Source organism: Zalophus californianus, chromosome 14, assembly GCF_009762305.2.
Source record: "Zalophus californianus isolate mZalCal1 chromosome 14, mZalCal1.pri.v2, whole genome shotgun sequence".
Lineage (NCBI taxonomy): Eukaryota > Metazoa > Chordata > Mammalia > Carnivora > Otariidae > Zalophus > Zalophus californianus.
Window position 1 is genome coordinate 36197501 of NC_045608.1, and position 15932 is coordinate 36213432.

At 39.6% G+C, this 15932-nt stretch overlaps 1 protein-coding gene across 7 annotated transcripts in view; it reads right to left on the reverse strand.

The window, feature by feature from the left end:
* PTPRM (protein tyrosine phosphatase receptor type M) overlaps positions 1–15932 on the reverse strand; it is an 824645-nt gene that overhangs the window by 414068 nt on the left and 394645 nt on the right. For all 7 annotated transcript variants that reach the window (XM_027575435.2, XM_027575436.2, XM_027575438.2 and 4 more), the window contains exons 6-7: positions 6777–6951; positions 1366–1659 (exon numbers count right to left, since the gene is read on the reverse strand). In XM_027575435.2, coding sequence (XP_027431236.1) covers positions 1366–1659; positions 6777–6951 — 469 coding nt within the window. The remainder of the gene's footprint in view (positions 1–1365; positions 1660–6776; positions 6952–15932) is intronic.

The following is a 15932-nucleotide window of genomic DNA, read 5'->3' on the forward strand; positions in this document are numbered from 1 at the left end:
CACTACTGTTTGCCCTGCAACAGATGATAGGATCATGTATACAAGAAATATAAGAAATTATTTCACAAAAAAGAAGGGCAGTTTTATTCAACTAAAAAGAGAGAGGAGATGCCGTCGTTTGGAGACATGCGGAAGAGAAAGCATTTTCAAACTCCTTTCTCCTTGGACCTGCCAGCCCGGGCTGTGTGAAGGGCCAGTCCAGAGTAGCAGTTTATTCCAGAGACCCCACAGCCAGCGGTGGATTTGGGAAAGAGACGCAGGGTTGGCTAGAACCAACCCATCACGCATCCCCAGAAGGTGGCTGTCCCCTTTTCTAATGAAATTCAACAACAACAACAACAACAACACAAGAACAGAATTCGCCCATAAGTTTGAACTTGTGGAAGCAGTATACTTCATATCATAAAGAAAAAAATGGAACGTCTACAAGCTGTTCAGGTTTCATCATTTCTCCTACCAGCCAGGGGCAGACTGTGCTCTGAGAACTTTCAAAACTTAAAAAAAGAAATGACACATACGGCTGTGTCTACTTACATAAAGCTATCTGAAGAATCAATTAATTCCCTAAAAATTTACTGAATTGCTTCACCTCAGCCCACCATCCAATACAGAGATTCTTCATGTAACTGAGGAAAGAACGCTTGAGTGTCCCAATATATTATTTTTCTCTCCTTCCCTAGCCGAAAGTAGGCATACAAAAACAGCACTATCACCTCTCATGGGAGCTTGCTTCAGGTTTTGATTTTTATAAGACGCTGCATTTCTCCCTCCATCAACCCTACTTTATTTAAGCTGTGGACCGGGTTCAGCACAGTCAATTAGGACTTTATAATCTCAACTTGAAGACTGCATGCAGCCCACAAATCACCCTGGCTTATTTTACAAATGGGTCCTGTGTCATTGGCAAGCAGCCCCTCCATTAAATACCCATCAATAAAAACAGCTTTAAAGCTATCTCTAAGATGGAATCTATTATTCCAAAGCCCCTCCAGGCTAAAAGCACATTAACGGTGAATATAAAACAAGGAGACCAGGGTGAGAGGATCTGACCTATGCGCAGACATCATGAAAGGAGACAGTTTCTGTCAACTGTAGGGAGAACTCCTATATCAACTAGATGATACCCACAGGAAAGTGTAAATAAAAATAAGAAAAAAGGAGGTGGAGGTTGCCCAAAGATACCAAGCCTCGAGGACCCAAAGTCCACAGGGTGTCGGGCTACCGTTCAGAGGTGAAGGGAATATCCGTTCCCACAGAGGATGCTGACAGAGCTGGGGAAAGCAAACGAGCCACCCAATAAACACGATGCTGCAGGTCAATGCCCAGAAAGATGCTAAGGACTCGTCCCAGGTGCCCCTTACTCACCGGCACACTTTGTTCTGGTTCTGAGGGCTGGCCCAGGAGACCCAGTGCCACCCTCCCCCGGCCTGGTGAGCAGCACACTGATCTCATACTCCGTATCCGGGTCGAGGTGCCCAATTTTGTAACTCGTGGAGTCCACTGGCTGTCGGTCATTCCAGCTCCCACTTGCTGTGCAGTACTCCACCTCTCGGGCGACAATGGGTCCATCCCCATTGATGGAGTTGGCGTTGAGTTGAATCCAAAGGTAGGTTGCCCCCACGGAGGCAAGCTGAGGTGGAGCAATGGGAACGGGGGGCTCTGGAAGGCAAGTCAGAGAGCCATCTTTCAGACACCTCGGTCTTCCGTTTTAAACCAGCTAAATGTACATCAATTATTAAAATATAGAAGCTGTGAACATGTCAGGAATGAAGGGATGGGAATGGTTCTGTTTAGGTTATTAAAAAAAAGCATACTGGTGAAGCCTTTCACAATGTTCAAATCTGTGAAATAAACCATCTTTAAAACCTAAGCTTGATCAAGGAGGGATACCCTCAGTTTGTTTTAGGACACAACTCATTTTTCTCAGGCTCAAAGGATTTTTTTCCTACTAAAAGTAACTTGCTGAAGCTCTCCTGATGGTAGTGCTTAAGCTCCAGGAGGCACTCTATTGCCAACTTCCTTATTGAGAATGTCTTCGAAATCATCAAAGGTGCTAGTTACCTATCTCATTAAATTCAGTTTCCTTATATTATTCCACAGATATCATCAATTTTAAAACATGGCCGAAATTATAGTTTCTCTCAGCATAAATGCATTTCCAGAATGACTTGTTACCCAAAAAACCCACCACAGTGGACTCATTTGGCCGCAGAAGTGAGACGTCTGGATAACACAGCCCACCACAGCTGCTGTTCAAGGAGCCTCCCGGAATGAGTCTTATGAAAGCAACGGGTAGAAAGAAAAGCTCTAACGCAAAGTGCAAGCCATGCCCAGCTTGGTAAAATTCTAAGCAATCAATAGCAAATACTCTTTAAACCCAAGAAAGTCTCTTTCATTGTTTAAAACCTGAGATGGACTCTTTCTACATCATTGTCTGAGAATGGAGAAATAGGCAATCTTGTTTTAAATAGTATTCCCAGTCTGTCAGTGAGGTGTTGGTTGAATGGCTTGCCGGGCACCAAGTGAAGGCATCCTATATTGCCCAGTGTTACTGTACATCATACTGGAAAGGGAGATAACTGTATAAAATAGCATATTTCTATCTTCATGAATCTCCATCAAAGAAAAAAAAAAGTAAGATCTAGTGATTTTCTTTTTTTTTTTTTTTTTAGTTTCAGAGGTAGACTTTAGTGATTCATCAGTGGCATATAGAACCCAGTGCTCATTCCATCAAGTGCTCCCCTTAGTGTCCATCACCCAGTTACCCCATCCCCCCACCTCCCCTCCTGCAACCCTCAGTTTGTTCCCTAGAGTTCAGTGTCCCTTATGGTTTGGCTCCCTCTCTGACTTTTTTTTTTTTTTTCCAAGCATGTTTCCGCAGGTGGTTTGTGTCTCTTTGGGCTGTGTGTATGTGTTTCAACTCCTCAGCACATCTGAATACACAAAAAATAGAGCCTGCTATGTTCCATTGCTGGCATATGCTGGCTTGCATGCTGCAAATTCTGTCAGCTCCACAGCAGACACAGCCAACTAATCACGGTCCTGTTTCCTGCTGAAAGGGATCTTACTGCAGACCATCTGACTTGGCCCTTGACATGATACCTGGTGGATCCCTAGACTAAGATACCAATAACAGTAGGTTCTCCTTGTTGGGTAGGGGTGTCTTTGTTCTTTTTCTGTATTCAGGGTACAATGAATCTTACTTTCAAAAATAGCTGGGAAATCTCATTAGACTGAGTCAAAACAGACACTAAAGGATGAATTGTATTTGAAAGACTACAAAATTCATATAGACTTACTAAAAATACTGCTCCTGTTGTTTATAAACTACAACTTTGTGCTAGCTCCTCATTTCTTTAAACAGTTCTTACTCAACTCATCATGACTTAATATCAATTTATATCATTAGGCGATTCCTTGAACCAAGACATGAAATGGGCCTTTTATAGTATATCCCATGGCAGTTATGTAGCCAGGCTGAAAGGGCAGTTAATTACTCTGAAGTTGCAAATGCTAGCAAGGGTTGCTGAACTGCCATTCAGAATGGAACTCAGGGGCAAGGCCACGAAGGTTAGTGAGCACACCAATTCATTTAGGATATTACTAGTATCCTAAAATAGACATGACTTTAATGTTTGCTTGACCTGAGAATATTTTCTCCATTAATTCCTCATGAAAAAAAGTATCAAATATGTGAAATCAAGTGAAAGATTCCACTGGAACCTGGAACAATTGTACTAGACATTCCAAGGGACTTTTGGGTTGCTGGAAGAATCCGTACAAGAGTAAGTCAATATTTAAAATTTTGAATAATTTTTCTCAAAGTGAAGGAAGGAAGAAAGGAAGAAAGGAATTCCACCTATACTAAGTGATAGAAGGCAATTTAAAATGTATGATTCAAGCCCACTTATACCTGGATTTTTTGCAGTACTGTAAATGTATTTTCTCTTCCTCATGATTTTCTTAATAACACTTTCTTTTCTTTAGGTTACTACAAGAATACAGTATATAATATGTATATAAAATGTGTGTTAATCGATTGCTTATGTTATCAGTAAGGGTTCTGGTCAACAATAGGTTATTAGTTAAGTTTCTGGGGAGCCAAAAGCTGTATGCGGATTTTCAACCAGGCAGGGGTTGGCACCTCTAACTCTCATGCTGTTCAAGGGTCAACTGTAATTCTAAACCAAGCCAGCAATGAAAGAATTTATACACATACAGATACGTAAACATATATCTAATGATAAATGTATGTGAATGCCTAATACATATCTCACATAATTAAATGATAATGATATACATGCATATATATACAAATTGTGGAGATTCTATGAAATATTTTTTATGTCCCAGATTATCAAAAGCAGTGGGCGACATGAATAAGATAGGAATGACAGTTAATAAATGACATGGGTTTCATTTGGAGGGCTGGCACCAAATCAGTATGTGACCTTAAGAGAATTACAAACGCTATAGACTTTAGTTTTTCCCATTTTCAGAAGATCAACACTTCAAATACTACATGCATAAAAAAAAGAGTTAAATTATATACAAGTGGCCTCAAAAGTGTCACTGAATATTTTAAAGTAATTATCTCAAGCTAATACTTTATTAAGTATAACTTGCTAGTAGAATTCAGCATGTTATCTCATTTTAAAATATAAAATATATGAAAAATATGGCTATAAAATCATAAATGGAGGAAAAGTCAAATTTCAGATTTGAGCCACAATTGTAAGCTGGCTGTCCCGGGTTTGGTCATGTGCAGAGATGAAAAGAGATGCCTGGACATTTTTATCACAATGAACCAAGCAACCACTATGCCATCATAAGACAGGAAAATGTGCTGCATAAATGTGAATAACAACCCATTCATTCTTTGTGCTCACGTTTGCTCTGGAAGACTAGAAATTTATGATTTACTTACACCACCCAGAGAATGAACTTTTCCACAGAGGCCATTTTTAGCAAGGTTATGAGATTTACATTATACTGATAATGAAGCATGATGCCTTAAAAACATGGCTGGTCACAGTGAAACACTGTAGCAACTATCAATCAGAAAATGGAATACAATCACAAGAACTGAGTCAAGAGGAACATTAAGTACTAATAATGATAATAAAGAACTCAGCCATGGAACACTGAGGCTGCTGCTGCTTTACTGGATTTGTTGGCAAACGGTGTCCATTTTCTACACGGTGACTCCTTGCTTCTCAGAGAACCTTCTGCAGAGTAGGGTGTGCATTACTGTGAAGAGTTAGTTTTCTTATGGCTATTAAATCTAAACTCCTAAACTCAAGTCCTAGTCAGACCAGCTAAAGTTTCACCACAAACCAAAATTCCTAAGAATATGCTGTGGCAAAATTTATTAGTGGGGTAGATATTTCAATGTGCACAACGTCAGTCATTGCTGCAAATTAATACTGCTTGGGGCAGGCTCACCAATAAACATTTCTCTCATAAGCCAGGAGTCCTAAGCCAGGAGTGGCTAATATTGGCAGCAGAGATTTCACAACAGAAGCATATGCCAAAATCACCTATAGATTTTATAACAGAGGCCATGTCCCCAGAGATTTTCATTTAATATGGGTGCGGTGGGGGGAGGGAAGAACAGATGGGCAGGCATTTATGTTTTAAAATTCGGAAAGAGGGCAGTGACGAGCGTTTCTGACTGAGGCTCACTGATGTACAGGAGCAGAGGGTTACAATCACCTCACTCCTCCCCACCCCCGCCCCATCATGGCCCTAACGGGAGCTGGCTGCTTACTACGGATACTGTTCTAAGTGTCCTTCATATACTTTTTGCACTTGACCTTCTTGATCACCCTACAGTGTAGGTGACATTATTAATGTCTATTTTATACTTTATGCCCTGGCCCATGCCCATATAGCTAGTTCTGGGGTTTGAACCCCACAGTCTTTAAAACTGCTTGCACAGAGAAATTTGCTGATACGAGGAAGAACCCATCCAAACGATATCAGCTTTATGTTTTATATTTAACAAATGCAGGGGAAAAAAAATCAAAACCAGGCATCATTCTGTTCTCCCAGGACAAAACAGCAATGGCCTACCACAAATTACCTAAAAATGCCTCACTTTACATCTAAAAGTCCAAATTATTCTGTCTGGGACCAAGAATTGCCCTAGCAGTTTAATACCATAAACTCCTCAGCCCACAAAAAAAGCATTAGACCAGCAATGGAAACTTATTTTCCCTCTTTTTTTTTTCCCTCATACCCACCTCCCTGAATACAATGACTCAATTTTTCAGTCATGCAAAATATAGTAATGGAACCTAACTGCGACATTATGAATGTTAACTCAGTATTATCAATATGGCTTGTGTGATATGACTGAGCATTTTTATACTGTCATTACTTCATTTTATTAACCACCCTGCTATCATAAACACCCTGGCTGGTGAATATTTGCATTTTAAGTGATTTTCTATCAGTAAAAAAAAAAAAAAAATGCATTCCTTAAAAAAATTTATAGGTTGTAATCTCTGTATACAGAGTTGGCAGAAGAACTTGCTAAGAGCATATTCAGTGCTTTTGTATGCAACTAAACCAACACAAATAAAATACATTTTTCAAAAATATTGCTCACATGCAAAATTTGTACTTAAAATGCAATCCATCAGTATAGCCTGTCACCGAGCTCCTGTTCAGAGACAGACAAGGATAAGTTTGAGCGTTAAATAATGAACTCACGATCATCTGACATGCCTATTTTAATAGACTATTTAGGGGTATAAAAATGCGTTAAATACCTTTAACTACCAATTCTGCATAGTTTGATATTCCAACACCTCCTTCAGTGCGAATCATGCAGCGGTACTTCCCAGCATCTCGTTTTGTTGTGTTCACGACATTAAAGGAAGCTATGAATCGCCGGGAACTAGTCACCTTTATTTCCTTGAGGGGAGCATCACGCATATCAATGCCCTGTATAAATGGGGGTGGGGGACAAAAAGAGACAATATCAGCTGTCATATCGGACTGGTAAGATACCTGATGGCTATTATCCATGTTCTTTCCATGTGGATCTGGGTTCCGTTGTTTATTACCCTGGGGTTCTAGTTCTAGAGGAACAGCTGGCCAGGAAACTGAAATTCTGCCATGATCAACACTTTCAAGATTGAGGGATGCAAAATCACGTGTGCAGAAATATCTTGCTTTTGTCCTTTAAGATATTAATTATGTTAAGTGAGCTCACCAGGAGTAGAAAAATGTATATGGAAAAATTCTTTATTTGACTCCCAAATGATCACCATTTGGTATTTTCATACCACTTTGTCTCATGTTTTTATGCTTGGCTAGGAAACAAAACTGATTCACACACTACCCTATTGCCAACCTCATTTTATCTATGAAAAAATAAATAATTTATTAAGAATTACATTAAAGACATAAGTAGGTATTAACATATTCCTTACCGAATAGGTCTGATGGACTATTCTAAGCTTTACGATGTTCTTCCAGGATACAAAAACCAAGTAGATACTCAATATTACTTGAGACTGAAATGCTACAAGAGAAGTTTCTCCCCATCCCAGAGTTTCAAAACCACATAAAGCAGGTTCCCTCCGTGTAGCACCTTTGTCTTACACCATCCTTAACACATGAAGTACGTCTTTAGTTATGTGGCCTTAGAAATCCATTCTATGCTTCCTATAATTTAGAGTCTCATAAGAAGGCTACAGATTTTAGTTCTTAATAGCTGTTTACAATTCCCAGGAAAGAGGCTATCTTTAATATGTCATATGCAAGCATTGAGTAGAAAACAATGGGCACAGACTTTACAGCTAATGCATGATGCCAAGCACTCTGTCCATTTGTTCACTCAGAATCCATTCTGGGTGCCAACCGGGTGCTATCAACTGTGTTAAGACACTATAGGCTCACAGTAGGGAATGACAGAAGAGTAGTTATGGTGCCCACGGCACTTTAGTTAGTGGGAAGTATAGGCCGGTAATACAGAATCACAAGTGATGGCCAGTGTGGAGAAGGGACAGATCAGATGGCTGGCAGAAATCACCATCTTTAGATATGGTGGCTGTGGGAGGCCAGTTTGAGGAAGTGAGCTGAGATCTGAAAGGCAAGGAGGAGCTAACCAGGCAAAGGGAGAGGGTGCAAGAGAAGGGGCATTCTGTCTAGTCAGGAGAAACTGGGCAGGAAGCCCGAGATGGTTAGAGAGAACAGAAAGCTTTGGACGAAATGAAGGCAGCCTGTGGAACCAGGGAGGTAAGGAAGCACCTACGCCTACCTTCAGGGACTTGCAGGCTATATTAAAGTGTTTTTATGTATGAGTATGAAAATGCTAAGCTACACATAATAAAACTCATCTATATTACTCGGTGATTTATATTATGCAAAGTCGTTTAAAAGCTTTTATCCATGATTTTTTTTCTTTGGCAGTATGCCCTAATGGGCATAGGTTTGGAGTTAAACTGACCAGGGTGCCAAAGCTAACTTCAAAGTGATTTACCTTCCTAGAGCCTCCCTTCCCTCATCTGTAACAAGATGATATGACTCACTTGCAGGGCAGCTGTGAGAACTTAAAGATATATACAAAGACACTGGCTTACTGACTGGCACCACACATCCCCGCCTCCCCCAAATTCCGGACCAGCTGAGTGATGAGGTCAAGGAGAAAGGCGGACAGGCTGTCAAAGTACCACTTTTATTTACCTGTGAACCTGGTATTACAGAATATGGCTGAGATGCAGTAACAATGGGCTTGCTAACACTGAAGCACAGAATTAAACAGACTCACCCATCCGGCCACAGGCCATCTTAGAAAAGCACAAAGGCCTCCCACATGTTGGGTGCTGCTGTAAAACTCACAGGATGGAAGAACAGGGCTCCTATAGGGGGTTAGCTCCCAAAGAAGGGGCTGGGCTATGCATGCTCCCAGCTTCCTTCCCAGGCAGCTCCTGCTTGGGCAGAGAAAAGGCATCAGAGTGCTGCACTGGTACAGTTCCTGCCGCAGGGAAGGAAACATCAGGAGTGGGGAAGAAGAGTTCCACCAACATCACCTTCAGTGTTATCTGTCACAGAGGCTTTGTTAATAGCTTAAGAAGTTATAAATCAGACCATGAAGTTCCATAGATATCTTACATGTCTTATGTCTGTCCTGGTTTTTACCAAATCCCCCAAATTTGGTCTGACAGAGCACACCAAGGACTTAGGAAAGTGAAACAAAATAGAATCAGTCTGGCATCATTAATTAATACAACGGGGGACAGCATTCCTCTCTGTAGTCCACACATTCAGCTTCCCATCCTTTCTCACAAATAAATAAACAATCCAATTCTACCAATAGGAGTAACCTCAGATCTAATGCTATAAAATGCAGTCTGTCTTCTTCCAAACTAAAAACAAAACAAATCTAATCTCCAAATTTGAAAAAAAATTAAGCCCTAAAGAAAGGCAGATTTCATATCTGTAAGTATTTGTTTTATTAATAACAGCAACAGAAAAAGGCTACCTACTTATTTATTTACTCACTTGTGGCATGAATCCTGTAAGAATATGCTTCTGTAGTAATCCCATAGTATCTTTCCTGCTAGAATACGCCTACTTCAAAAGAACGTTCATTCAAAAGAATTTGGAAGTATGCAGTTATTGATCACTCAAAACAATTCAAGGCTGCAGCGAGGGCTCTCAAGTTTGAGAAAACCTCTGTTTTGGATTTATACATATGTTGAGAGGAGTATTACTTCATAGTTCATGTCTCCATGCCACAGATTTATTCTTTAAAATAAACAGCTTCAAGCAAACAACTCTACATGACTCCAGTACATCAACTCTCAGGGCTGGGGCTTTCTTTTTGAATCCCATGCACTGAGTCACACAGAAAGTTAGATTCAGTTTCTTCAAGAAAAGTAGTGCATACAAAAGAGAAACCAAGTGCTAACTAATCATCATTTTAGCTTAGGACCCATACCAAATCAGAGATCTTGTTCAAGTCTGCAGGTCATTTTGTATTAAATCATTCAAAGGTACATGGATCCAAGCATTCATTTAACCAACACTTTGTAAAAATCTCTTATGAGGCAGATACTGTATCATATACAGGGAGAATGGAGTTAAAAGAACAATCCCTTACCTAACCGAACTTAAAGTCTGGTGAGAAAAACAGCCAAGTAAGGCAGTGATTATAGTACAAAGCAATAAACTGCGTAACACAGCAAGCCCAGAAAAAAGGGACCACACTGGAGAAGGGTGTGAGGGTTGGGCCAGCTTTCTAGAAAGCACTACCTGAGGCCAGGCTGGAGGATGCACAGGAGTTTCTCAGACAGGGAAGGAGGAGAAATGGAAACCAGTGAGTGAGAAGAGCTTTGCAAAAGTCAAGAGCCAAAACAGCATGGAACGATACAGGAAATACAACTGATTCCATGCAGCTAGAGCAAAGTGCGTCTGGAGAGGCAGGTGATGAGGCTAGAAGGATAAGCACAATATGGCATATTGAGGATTACAGTTTATCTCGATGCCAGGAATGGACGGATTTTAGGTAAAGGGGTGACATGAACATATCTATGGGCACAGTAACAGACTGAAGGAAAAAATGTGGGATCCCAAATGATGTCAAGGGAAATTGGTAATTTTTTTTAAGAAATCAATAAGTGACACAAAGAGGGATGAGAGAGAGGGAGGAAAGGATTCTAAAAATATTTAGGATTCTAAAGATATTTAGGAACTAAAATGGATAGAAAGCGTGTTATACTGCAGTAACATCCTCCTTTTGTAGCAGATTAGAATGTCTTCAAAGTTAAGAAACAGATCTTATTCATTTGGTGTACATGGCTGCACAAGAAATAAAATTCAATAAATATTTGCTGACTCTAAAAATCATAGCCCCTGCGGAAAAAATGTTCCATAGGTAGAACAGAAATATGAAGTTGCTAAATTAATAGATTTATACTCCAGATCCTAAAACTGGATAATTAGCCTTTATTTACAAGGGAGACCAATACGGAAAATAAAGATATTTTAGAGATTCTGCATGTCCCTCAGTCAGCAACTGCCCATTCATCATGATTGGGGTAGGCAGAATAACAGTCCTCAGAGATGTCTACTGCCTAGTTCCCAGAACTTGTGAATATACTCCCTAGGCATAGCAAAAGTAAGTTTGCACATGTGATTAAAATAAGAATCTGGAGATGAGACAATTATCCCAGTATCTCTGAATACTAAATTATCCAGATGGGTCCAATGTAATTACAAGGTAGGAGGAAGGTAGGAGGGTCAAATGCAGAAGAAGGAAATGTGACCAAAGAACCAAAGGCTGGAATGATGTGGTTTGAAAATGGAGGAAGGGATCATAAGCCAAGAAATGAAGCAGGTCTCTAACAAGCTACAAAAGGTAAGGAACAGATTCTCCCCTACACCTTCCAGGAGGGACCAGCCTTGCCATCACCTTATATGAGGACTTCTGACCTCTAAAACTACAAGATAATAAAGCCATTACGTCTTTGGTAATTTGTTAAAGAAGCAATAGGACGCTAATACAGAGACCATCAGGATAACGAAAAAGTCTATGGTTTTTCAAAGATATACAGTAGTCCTGAATCCTGATTTGTCAGAGCTACAAGCCAATCTTTAAGATAGGTTTAGGTCTTAAGGGCTAGCAAAAGTTCTATTCACAGGTCATCACTGTAGACAAAACAAAAGAACAAAGTTGAAAGACAAAACTTGCTACAAAGCTACAGTAATCACAAGTACAGCGTGGTACCAGCATAAGGACAGACACGGACCGATGGAATCGAGTAGACAGCCCAGAAACAAACCTTTACATACCTGGTCAGTGGATTTTCGACAAGGGTGCCCAGACCACTCAATGGGGAAATAACAGTCTTTTCAGCAATCGGTGTTGGGAAAACTGGATATCCAGGCAAAAGAAATAAAGTTGGACCCTTATCTTTCACTGCATACAAAAATTAACTCAAAATAGACCAAATATCTAAAATTAAGATCTAAAACTGTAAGTACCTTAGAAGAAAAACACAGGAGAAAATCTTCATGATATTAGATTCAGAACTAATTTCTTCAATGAAATACCAAAATCACAGGCAACAAAAGAAAAAAATAAACTAGACTATCAAAATTAAAAACTGTACATCAAAGGAGATTAAGACAATAGAGAGTGGGAGAAATATTCACAAATCATATATATGATAGGAATTAAGATCTTGAATATATAAAGAAGTCCTTCAACCAAAGCAACAATAAGAAACAAACAATCCAATTTAAAAATGGGCAAAGGATTTGTGACAACATGGATGGACCTAGAGGACATTATGCTAAGTGAAATAAGTCAGACAGAAAACGACAAATACCATACGACTGCACTCATATGTGGAATCTAAAAAACAAAACAATGAATAAACAAACAAACGGCAAAATCAGACATCAGACCCATAAATACAGAGAACAAATTGATGACTGTCAGAGGAAAGGAGGTAGGGAGAGGGGCAAAATGGGTGAAGGGGAGTGGGAGATACAGCCTTCCAGTTATGGAATGAGTAAGTCATGGGAATAAAGGGCACAACATAGATAATACATTCAATGATACTGGAATAGTGTTGGATGGTGACAGATGGTAGGTACACTTGTGAGCACAGAATAATGTATAGAGAAGATGAATCACTATGTTGTACACCTGGAACTAATGTAACATGTGTTGACTATACTCAATTTTTTTTAAATGGGCAAAGAAATTAAAAATACATTTCCCCCCAAAAAGATATACCGATAGCTGATGAGTATATGAAAAGATGCTCAACATCTTTGGTCAATAGGGAAATGCATATCAAAAAACCACAATGAAATACCACTTTACATCCAGCAGGATGGCTATCATCCAAAAAAATTAAAAATTAAAAATAACAAGTTGTCAAAGATGTAGAGAAACGGGAACCCTGTGCATCACTGGTGGGATTATAAAATGATGCAGGCACTGTGGAAAATAGACTGGCAAGACCTCAAAAAGTTAAACAGAATTATCATATTACTCAGTAATTCTACTCCTAGATATAACCCAAAAGAATTGAAAATAGGTACTCAAACACATACTTATATGCCAATGTTCACAGCAGCATCATTCACAATAGCCAAAAGGTGGATAAAAACCTAAATGTCCATTGATGGATGAATGGATAAACAAAAGGCGGCCTCTACAGGCAATGGAATATCATTTAGCCTTAAAAAGGGAGGAAGTTCAGACATTTGCCACAACATGCATAAACCTTGACCACATTATGTTAGGTGAAATAAACCAGTCACTATGGACAACTATGGTATGATTCCACTTATATGAGGTATCTAGAAAGAGCAAATTCATAGAGACAGAAAGTAGAATGAAGGTTACCAGGAGTGGTGAGAGAGGGAATGGGAGTTACTTCTTAATGGATTTTGTTTCAGGTAATAGAAAAGTTTTGGAATAAATAGTGGTAATGGTAACATAACATTGTGAATGTACTTAACCAGTGAATTGTGCTCTTGAACATGGTCAGAATGGTAAACTTCATGTTATGCATACTAAGTCATCACTCATTACTACAGATCAACAGCATGAACTCTAGCTTTTGCACCTTTATTTGAAGACTGCCCTAAAATAATCCGGAGCGCAGGTTAAAAATGATAGCAAACAAAAAAGGAAAATGTACTGGGTGAGTTGAATGGAGAATAGTAGGAGAGATGCAAAGCAGACCTGATATGTCCAAGCAGGGGCAGAAGAAGAAAGCAAAAGAGGAAGGCTTTATTCAACTGGGTGGGGTGGAGCCAACACACAATCCAGATGGCAGAGCATTGTAGATGTCTATGAGCCACCAGATACATCCGGCACAAGGCAGACCCACACAAAATATATTCTTAAGGACAATAAAAAGAGAAATGGGTTTTTGAAATCTAATGTTTACTGTAGAAACTTTTTTTAAATATAAAAAGTAAAAAATGTAGATATTTAAAAAAACTATACATAATCCAATCACTTAAAGATAAATATTGTAAATATTTTAAGTTACTTTAGTTTACATTTTTCTAATGCATTATTTTCATTTAAATTAAATTTGAAATGGTGGTCGTATCTCTGTGACATCTACAGACTTTTTATACCTTTAGATGGTTCCTTTTTAAAAAAATTTTTATTGTTATGTTAATCACCATATATTACATCATTAGTTTTTGATGTAGTGTTCCATGAGTCATTGTTTGTGCATAACACCCAGTGCTCCATGCAGAATGTGCCCTCTTTAATACCCATCACCAGGCTAACCCATCCCCCTACCCTCCTCCCCTCTAGAACCCTCAGTTTGTTTTTCAGAGTCCATCGTCTCTCATGATTCGTCTCCCCCTCTGACTTACTCCCCTTCATTCTTCCCCTCCCGCTATTTTCTTCTTTTTCTTTTTTTTAACATGTTGCATTATTTGTGTCAGAAGTACAGATCTGTGATTCAACAGGCTTGCACAATACACAGCACTCACCATAGCAAATACCCTACCCAATGTCTATCGCCCAGCCACCCCATCCCTCCCACCCCCCACCACTCAGCAACCCTCAGTTTGATTCCTGAGATTAAGAATTCCTCGTATCAGTGAGGTCCTATGATACATGTCTTTCTCTGATTGACTTCACTCAGCATAACACCCTCCAGTTCTATCCACGTCGTTGCAAATGGCAAGATCTCATTCCTTTTGATGGCTGCATAATATTCCATTCTGTATATATACCACTTCTTCTTTATCCATTCATCTGTCGATGGACATCTTGGCTCTTTCCACAGTTTGGCTATTGTGGACATTGTTGATATAAACATTGGGGTGCACGTACCCCTTCGGATCCCTACATTTGTATCTTTGGGGTAAATACCCAGTAGTGCAATTGCTGGATCGTATGGTAGCTCTATTTTCAACTGTTTGAGGAACCTCCCTACTGTTTTCCAGAGGGGTTGCACCAGCTTGCATTCCCACCAACAGTGTAGGAGGGTACCCCTTTCTCCACATACCCGCCAACATCTGTCGTTTCCTGACTTGTTAATTTTAGCGAGGTGTGAGGTGGTATCTCATTGAGGTTTTGATTTGGATTTCCCTGATGCCGAGCAATGTGGAGCACTTTTTCATGTGTCTGTTGGCCATTTGGATGTCTTCTTTGGAAAAATGTCTGTTCATGTCTTCTGCCCATTTCTTGATTGGATTATTTGTTCTTTGGGTGTTGAGTTTGATAAGTTCTTTATAGATTTTGGATACTAGCCCTTTATCTGATATGTCATTTGCAAATATTTTCTCCCATTCTGTTGGTTGTCTTTTGGTTTTGTGGACTGTTTCTTTTGCTGTGAAAAGCTTTTTATCTTGATGAAATCCCAATAGTTCATTTTTGCCCTTGCTTGCCTTGCCTTTGGCGATGTTTCTAGGAAGAAGTTGCTGCGGCCGACCTCAGTCAGCCTCGAAGAGGTTACTGCCTGTGTTCTCCTTTAGGATTTTGATGGACTCCTGTCTCACGTTTAGGTCTTTCAACCATCTGGAGTCGATTTTTGTGTGTGGTGTAAGGAAATGGTCCAGTTTCATTCTTCTGCATGTGGCTGTCCAATGTTCCCAACACCATTTGTTGAAGAGACTGTCTTTTTTCCATTGGACATTCTTGCCTGCTTTGTCAAAGATAAGTTGACCATAGAGTTGAGGGTCCATATCTGGGCTCTCGATTCTGTTCCATTGATCTATGTGTCTGTTTTTGTGCCAGTACCATACTGTCTTGATGATGACAGCTTTGTAATAGAGCTGGAAGTCCGGAATTGTGATGCTGCCAGCTTTGCTTTTCTTTTTCAACATTCCTCTGGCTATTCGGAGTCTCTTCTGGTTCCATACAAATTTTAGGATTATTTGTTCCATTTCTTTGAAAAAAGTGGATGGTATTTTGATGGGGATTG